This window comes from Dromiciops gliroides, chromosome 1, assembly GCF_019393635.1.
Source record: "Dromiciops gliroides isolate mDroGli1 chromosome 1, mDroGli1.pri, whole genome shotgun sequence".
Lineage (NCBI taxonomy): Eukaryota > Metazoa > Chordata > Mammalia > Microbiotheria > Microbiotheriidae > Dromiciops > Dromiciops gliroides.
In genome coordinates, this window is record NC_057861.1 from 151,315,759 (window position 1) to 151,324,929 (window position 9,171).

General features: G+C 38.2%; 1 protein-coding gene across 6 annotated transcripts in view; it reads left to right on the plus strand.

The window, feature by feature from the left end:
- RUNX1T1 (RUNX1 partner transcriptional co-repressor 1) overlaps positions 1-8,135 on the plus strand; it is a 178,396-nt gene extending 170,261 nt beyond the window's left edge. For all 6 annotated transcript variants that reach the window (XM_043976910.1, XM_043976908.1, XM_043976911.1 and 3 more), the window contains one exon: positions 4,109-8,135. In XM_043976910.1, coding sequence (XP_043832845.1) covers positions 4,109-4,384 — 276 coding nt within the window. In that variant the 3' untranslated portion in view covers positions 4,385-8,135. The remainder of the gene's footprint in view (positions 1-4,108) is intronic.
- Positions 8,136-9,171: the final 1,036 nt, after the last annotated feature.

Sequence of the window (9,171 nt, forward strand, 5' to 3'; positions counted from 1 at the left end):
TGCACCATGGGGGAGAGTATTCACACTGATTTAAACATTGATGCTTTAGTTTGAGTCCAAGAACAATAAATTGGGGTGGGTTTTTTTTCCCCTTTAAATTTTCAGTTTTCCAGGAAGCTTTTATAAGTTAAATAGCTTTGGGTATCTCTATGGAAGATTCTGTTAACAACACATTGACTGATAAATTCATTATCTGTTTGTTTCACTGCCTTATAGGGGTTATAAAAATATAGTTTTCACTAAATCACATGAATTACTCAGTCTTTGTTGTACCTTCCATAAAGATGAGATTAAGTGAATAAAAAATAGATGTAGAACTACTTTAGTCTCAGTGGTGGTAAATTAATGTTTTCTAAAAACTTGAGATAGTACTCTATCGAGGTAAAACTAACCTGAGCCCATGAATCCAGAATCAAAACCAGGTGACGCTAGACAAGAAGTCTGAATTCCCAACAGTTTAACTACCTCCAAACATCTGTTTCTGTATTTGGCGTAATTCCACTTTTTTTATTTGTAAAATTGTTCCCATCTTTGAAAACACTTTAAAAAATAAGCAAGTCCCCATTCTGTCTCCTCCCTCCCCCAACTGCCAACACATGCATTTGTAATTACCTGGTTTAGTCTGTGTGTTTAATCAGTTTAAATTGAGAATGCTGTGTACATCTGACTTCAATCTGAAGGAGCTATTGAGTGTTGGGCAGTCACCACCCTTGTATCTGCCAAAATGTACCTCTGCCAAGAAAGGATCGAGCTAACACCAGGATATTTCCTAAAGAAGCCACTTGACTCAGATTAAATATTTAATTTCTTTAAAATACTGGTTTGGATTTAGGTCTCTGTCCTGTAATTGGGATTTTTCTGATGTTTAGGATCTCACTTATTTGCTGGAATTGTTCCAGAATCAACTGCCATTCTTCTAAAGTGTTAAACCTCTAGGAAGCAAACTTTATCCTTAGGACTGAGTGTCATAACTTGTATGGAGGTGGGAGGCGGGGAAGATGACATTTGAGAAGGCAGAAATCCACATCTCTGTGTTCATTATCAATACAACATGATTCAATTAATTTTAAGGAAGAAGGGACTTTTAACTTGCCATTAATAAAGCTGCTCATCAAGTGTGTCTCCTTGGAGATTGTATTTTTTTTAAGCTTAGTTTAATTGAATTTGAATAAAAATTGCAGTTTGTGCCGGTCACAATTATTAATTTTAGTTCCATTTTTTTTCTTTATGTGAGATTGACAACCAGACTTCCTCGTAGCTATTTTGTATGAATCAGTGAATGAAAAAGCATTTATTAAATGCTTGCTATATGTGCAAAGTCTTAAGCTAAGCACTGGGTTTACAGATAAAAAAAGTGAGAACCGTTCTGGTTCACAAGGAGCCCACACTCTAATTAGAGGAGGCTACACATTTAAAAACAAAACAAAAAATCAACCAAACAAACCAAAGGGGAAAAAAAAAAAGCCCAAACAACCATTAACTGCAGGGAAGAAGGAAGGACCAAGAAGTCTTAAGGGCAGATGGCAGGGCCCAGGGGTACTTAGATTAGGGTCAGTAGGTCAGATGATAGTGCTGGAGGTCTGCAGAGTATAGAGGAAAGACAGATGGTAAGGCCTGGTGGTCTTCCATCTTGCCAGAAGGAATAGAGTTGTTGACTCCCTTCTCATTCAAGCCCTGTGAGCAGTCAAGAAACCCAGATGGAATCTTGGCAGCCCCAGGCAGGAAAAGGGATAAAGGGAAAAGGTAAATGGGAGAGGGTTCCCTTAGTGGGGTGGGCCTTCCTATTGCCTCATAGGCCCAATTAGTTTCTGTGACAGCCCAAGGGAAGGGATATGGGGGGACCTGGCACCTCCAGTCATGGTGAATTTCATACCACCCAGAAATAATTTTTCATGAGTTGATTTAAGAACCATTCTCATTGGTCATACTTTTTATTTATTTATTTTTTAATGGGTCTTAAATTACTTCAGAGCAGATATCATGCCTGACATCCATGAACTTTTTTAATTTTGTTTTGTTTTGTTTTTTCGAGGCAATGAGGGTTAAGTTACTTGCCCAGGGTGACACAGCTAGTTAATGTCAAGTGTCTTAGGTCAAATTTGAACTCAGGTCCTCCTGAATCCAGGACTGGTGCTTTATCCACTGCACCACCTAGCACCTCCCCCCATGAACTTGTATTTTTAAAAAAAAATATTTTGATAATGTAGTCTAATTTTCCTTTGTAATTTTATTTTATTTGTATTTTATTTAATTTTATTCATTTAAAAACATTATTCTGAGAAGGGACTTACAGTCACCAGACTGACAAAGCAGCTCATGACCCAGAAAAGCCTAAGAATTCATTCTTCACTACTATGGCCTGAGTTCCTTATGTGATGAAATTTTGATCATATTATACTCGTACTCAGAAAAACCCAAAAACAAACAAAAAAAACTTCTATTGCTCCTTATTGCCCACATGGTAAAAACCAGACTCCTCAGACTGATATTTGGGTCCTCTGTTTTATGGGTCCAACTATCCTTATTGCTTTCCTATACATGTCCTAATATCAGTAAGCCTTGTTTACTTCTCAAAATATTCGGGGGGGGGGGGGGAGGCAGTGAGGGTTAAGTGACTTGCCCAGGGTCACATAGCTAGGAACTGTCAAGTGTCTGAGGCTGTATTTGAACCCAGGTCTTCCTGCATCCAGGGCCGGTGCTTTATCCACTGCCTAGCTGCCCCCTCTCAAAATATTCTCAAGTATATTTCAGAAAGAGGTTTCCTCTTTCTGAAATATACTTTGCTTATGCCTTATCTCTGCCCAGAATGTGGTCCACCACCCCCTCCTCCTCCACTCCCCACCCCCATGACTACTATCTGTCCGAGTCCTACCTATACATTAAGGCCTTGTTTGGTGAAGACTTTCCCTCATTGGCCTCCCCTTTCAGCTCAATAGGATATCTTTCTTATGACCAGCCCTAGAATTTGTTTTCCTTTTGTATGTCACTTTCCCTAATCTGTTATCTCTCAGTTGAATTTTAAACTCCATGAGGGCCAGGGATCTTGATCCTATTCATCTCTGTATCTTCTGCTGTCTCTAATATGGGATGTGGCACATCTCGTGAGTCCAAATTGAAAGGGGAATGACTCTTGTGTTCTGTATATGTGTGACTCCTTGGATTCACAACATCACAGAGGCTAGGAGCCACTGGTGTTAATCCATCCCTTTGACTTTTATTGACTGACAAAATGTCATGAGGGTGATGATGAACTGCAGCAGAATGTCAGTGCCTCAGATTGACAGGCTCTCAATGACTCTTTAAACAGTCTTTTACTCCCATAGCCATAGAACATAATAAAACAAACAGAAGGGAGTGGGCATCTTTCACTTTGCCTAGTATGATATTCCTTGTTTTCACCATGACATAGCAACAGGCAGCTTGAGGTCCTACCTGTCATCAGTATTCTGCCTGACGCACAGATTGTCAGGAAAAGAGCCAAATGGGATCTCTTAAGGAACATTTGTGACTCAATTTCTTTGTGGGTCCACTGCGCTCCCCACCCCCCACCCCCCAGCTGAAATTATCAAAGACCTCACCATCTATTTCATTTCCTAGTCTTTCAGGTTTCTCAAAAACACTAAGTACATTCTGGGTGGTTTTAAAGTCTTAATAGTATAATGTGAAGATGTATTGAATACCTAATTATAACATGGAAAACTAAGCATGAAGATATTTCATGGCTTGTCTCAAAGATTTTCTTTAAAGCCAATTTCAGGACAGAGTTCAAAGGAAAATAGGAAATATCTAATGTTGCATCATCTCCATATTATAATGTAAGCTGTGGTTATTTCAGGTGCTGGATGACTTGAATGAAAGTCTTGAAAAAATATTCCAGGGGATATGTAAAGGGCTGACAATAATAAAATGGAAAGCACTACAAGAGAAGCAGTGAGGGGGGAAAGTTAGATATCAGAATGATTATTGATAGGAAGTCAAGATGACTTCTGTGGATGATGTTTGAGAGATAGGGTGGGGGTGGTGCCAAGGTATTTCACAGGTTTTATTGTGCTTGTGGATTTTTAAAAAGCTACATCATGGAATGTTCTTCCCCTCTTGTCTATTTTAGAGTTGCTGGAATTGTGGTCGGAAAGCAAGCGAAACCTGTAGTGGTTGCAACACGGCAAGATACTGTGGCTCATTTTGCCAGCACAAAGACTGGGAGAAACACCATCACATCTGTGGACAGACCCTCCAAGCCCAACAGCAGGGAGAGACACCAGCAGTCAGTTCCTCTGTGACTCCCAACAGTGGGGCAGGGAGCCCTATTGACACACCACCAGCAGCCACTCCTAGGTCAACTACCCCTGGCACCCCATCCACCATAGACACAACTCCTCGCTAAAAATGAACTCAGAACTATTAGAGGAAAACCAACAAAACCAACATGAAACCAATTCCTCATCCTCAGATGCTCAAAATTGTTTTTTTTTTAAATACTTCAGCAAAAGAGAACTTACTTACTGTATCTTGAAGCAGTAGTAAAAACTAAAACAAAACAAAAAAAACAAAACAAAAGAAAAAAAACACAGAAGGCCAGTAACGGGTCATAATGACTTCTTGTGGATTACAAAGATATCTTTTCTTTAGAGAACTGAAAAGAGAACAGAGAATATAACACAATGATAGATTTGACCTCCTCCCTGTTATTTTCCAGTAGCTGGGATTTTAAACTAGATGACCTCATTAACAGATGCTTTACCAAACAGCAAACCAAGAGATTGCTAATTGCTGTTGAAAGCAAAAATGCTAATATTAAAAAAAAGTCACAATGTTCTTTATAACAATAATGGGAAAAAAAGAGAGAGAAAAAAACCCTCAAGGGCACGAGCATTGGATACAGCAGTAGACATTTTAACAAGAAGATGAATGGCGTCCGTGGGTTACTGACTGAACTTTGAAGACCCGCTACAAAACGCGCAGATGTGCAGCAGATTGGAAGGAGACACAGATGTTCATTTTTTTCTGTTTCTGAAAAGAAATAATAATATCCAGGTCAACAGAATGAAAAATGAAAGATGATTTGAAGTGGGATGTATAAATACAGCAGCAAAGAAAAAAATGCCATAACACAAAAGGCTCCTTTTAAAAAATATATATATATATATATAATCTATATATCTATATACATAAGTAAGGGACACAGCCTGCAGTTAATTAGCATTCTGGCAGCTTTGACATCAGCCAGCTGCCCTCAATAACCCTTCATCGTTTCTTCACTTTTGCAAGGTTCCACAGAGTAAGACAATCGGGTCTATTCCAGCTCATTCATTTTATATCGGGAAAAAAAAATAATAATTAAAAAAATATATGGTGGCTTCAGCTCCAGCCCCCGTCCAAATTTTTTCAACCCCACCCTGTTTGGATTTTTAATTAAAAAAATAGTAGTTCTCTTGGTGTTAAAACACTTCTGTCCTGTGAGGTTTCCCAATGGTGTTTTTCTTGTAAATGTGTTGGACAAATGTGAAGATGCATTGTAGTTTAACCATATGCCCACATTTAGTCTCTTTATTCCTAGTTGGTGAGAAACCTGTATCTTTCTATGCTGCTTTTATATCTGTATGTATTAGTGATATTTCTCTAGTAGTTTAAAAATAAAAAGACCTTTTTTTGGTTGTCCTCAAGAAAAGAAAAGAAAAAAAAAAGCTATCTTTGGGAGCTGCTATTTCACTCTGTTATAGGATTTTTTTTTTTCCTGAAAACGAGCATGCTTCATGGAATGCTAACATTGGTGTTTTTGTAAGAGGGATGTACATAAATGTATTTTGCACTGTCACAAAGACTCCCTAGGCATGCTTTTTTTTTGAGCAAAGTCATTTTAAATATGCTAGAGCCATTTTGCCAAGTTTAGCTATAGCATAGAGTAGTGGTGGATTTTTTCTTTTTCTTTTTTTTCTTTTTTTTTTCCTTTTTGCAAAATTCACTATTAGGGACATTTTTTATAAAATAACAAGATATCCTACTTTAAAAAAAAAGACAGTGCATGCATATCGCTGTAAGGTCGTTTAAGTATTTCTGATTTTTCAAAAAAAAAATAATAATTAGAGCTCCAAATGCTGAGGTGTAGATTGACAGCTTTAACACTGCTGAATGCCAGGTTATACAGTATTATTACAAAAAGGGAAGTCAGCCAAAGACTGATCTGATGGACCAAAATCGGAATTTTGATAAGCACCAGTAAATACTTTCCAAATGATCAGCAGGTTAAACATGTTCAGCAAGGTATAGTGTGAATCCATTAACCCTTCGTTGTCCAGGGTCCAGACCAGAACTACTTGTTAGTTTTGAAAATAATAGCCCAGGACATGGTTGTGTGCTTTATAAAGAAAGTTGGCGATTTTGTAGGCTGTGTAGGCAACCAAAGTTTTCAAGGCTGGGAACAAAGTGTTATACACAAAATACACACACACACGCAACATACACACACATCCACATACATAAACATGCCAGGCATTTATTTAAATTTCTGTGAGTGATCCATTATCCTTCGAAAATTTCACGTAGCTCTTAGATACTCTTTTAAAGGGCTTGCTAACTCTCTGCAAAGAGGAGATCCGAATCTTGATTTGGCTTTAGTTGATTGAATATGAACACTTAAGCATTTGTTCCTGTGTTCTTCTCTCTTAAGTTGGTTTCCCCCCCTTTTTTTTAAACTTCAACTCAGAAAGTTCTGATGAGCAAATAAATACATCTCCATGTTGGAAATCCATCTGCCAGCACACCTGCTTAAACGGAAAGGAAAGCACATAACCAAGCTCTGAATGGGTTATATTTTTATCATGGTGCTCCCAAGACTTATTTGACCTCACTCTGGTTTCTAGTCTGCTTGTGACACTGGACAGTCCTTTCTTATAGAGCTATTCTATGTTTTAGGCTACGAAGGGTTTAGATAATCCCAAAAAAATAAAATAAAATAAGATGAGGTATGTCATACCCATATGTCTTTATCTCTAGAAGCTGTGATATATGTGAAACAGCACTGTTACTCTTAACACTAGTGTATAAAATAAGGATTAGTACAGTATGTCTCATTACTTTAAATTCAGGGCACCCTGAGTGAAAACAAATACAAAAATCCCTAACTCTGAGCTCTATCTCCAACTCCTCCTTTCCCCTTCCTCCTCCTCCTCCTCCTCTCCTCCTGTTTTGCTACAGTCTCCTCAGTGGCAAAAACTTTCACTCTACCTCTGACAGCATGTATATTTGCACCAGTAGCGAACAAAAACTGGTCTAGTCAAACCAAATGGGCACAAAAGAACCAGGATACCAAAAGTTAAGCTCATACAGCTGCAAACCATATCACTTCTTGGTAACAATGCAGACCTCATAAACCTAAAGAAGAGAAAGAAGAAAAAAAAAAAACTTTTGTTACTTTCCTTTTTTTGCTTGTCACTTATATACAGGCTTTGTGAGAGTATAATTTGTAGGTATAACACATTTAAAAAAAAGTTAACTTCATTGGATATAACTGAATGGTGGTCGCTGATAGGAATAGGGCGTCCTCTATCTCTTAGCTCTGTCTCTTACTCTTCTCTCTTTCTCTCTTTCTCTGTCATGAGACTGTGTGTGACAGGGCCACCTGTCTTTTTTTAATTTTTTAAAGATTTTTTTTTTTGTGTAGGTGCATGTCTTGGGGATTTAAAAATTACAAGGCTGGTTTACTTATGCAAAGCATGCCTACGTCTGGAATACTTAGGGAAAGAAAGTGACTCCATGTTGTCCGAATTCCTCAAGGGACAGAAAAAAAAAATTGGAGACTGTTGAAATGCAGATTTGAAGTAATTTTTTTATTATTATTATTTTGGGTTCTGCGACATTATTGTGAAAAAAAAAAGTTGTTGTGCAATACTTAATTCAGACATGTACCACAAGTTAATGGTAGACTAACACTGGGGGGGGCGGGGCCTGGGCATCATGCTTTTGTCAGCATACTCTTTGAGCTTTTTAAGTCTACTATGTCTGAACTGTGGTTTCTTGTTTATCCTTTTTCCTTAGTTGGACTGTAATGTATGGTCTGTCAACCTGTGAATCTTTAAAGTATGATTCAGGTATTGTTGTATTCTTTACTGTGTAATAAAAATGTTAAAAAATCGGTACTCCTCAATTCTCTGCCTTGCTTAATCTTTGGTTGAATACCATTGTTTGGGGTCTGATATTTTCCAGTCCTTTGCAGCCGCAGTTGTCAAACTTTGTTCTCAGGACTCCTTTTTACCTTCTTAATTATTTTGGACCCTCCTCTAAGAGCTTTGGTTAATGTGGGCTATACCTATTGATATTTAACATGTTAGAAATGAAAACATTCTAGTATTATTATGAAAATAGTTTTGACCTTGAGGATGCCCTTGAAAGTTTCTACCATATTTTGACAACAGCTTGTTTTTTATGAAAACCAAAAATACAGGTCAATATCTGTTTCTTTGCAGCTCTAGCGTTTAGAAGAGCTGAAGCTGGAAGACACCGTCCCTGATGGGAGAACATTAGAAAGGTAATATGGAGGCATACAGAGGAAAAACAGTGTCATGCCATAAAACCTTATTAGCACACCAGCTTGGATGGAAAAAGTTTGTCACTGGAAGTCAGAAAACTCTAATTTCACCTCTAACTCTGAGACTAGCCAGGTTGTCTAAAGATTTCTGTGCCTCTGTGTTCTCTTGTAAAATGTGGCTGTTGAACTAGGTTTGCTGCATCAGGTACAATGGAAGAATGATGGATTTTAAGCAAGAGGAAGGCGGAAGGAAAGAAAGTTCACCTTATCACGGGCCATGGTGACCTATTTGAGGGAATATTCCACTAACCTGTCCTCCATCCCCCACATTCTGTAAGGGTTCTACTCTGATGTTAGACAAGGCTATCCGTCTTTTTGTTGTTGTTGTTTTTGGGTTTTTTTGTGGGGCAGTGAGGGTTAAGTGACTTGCCCTGGGTCACACAGCTAGTAAGTGTCAAGTGTCTGAGGCCACATTTGAACTCAGGTCCTCCTGAATCCAGAGCTGGTGCTTTATCCACTGCACCACCTAGCTGCCCCAGATATTCCTTAGTCCTCTGCTGATGAGTTTGAAAAAAACAATAGTCGAAATGGTTCTTGTCACTCCTCCAACTGGTAAAATTTTCAGTTGCAAATTAACAGAAACTGAG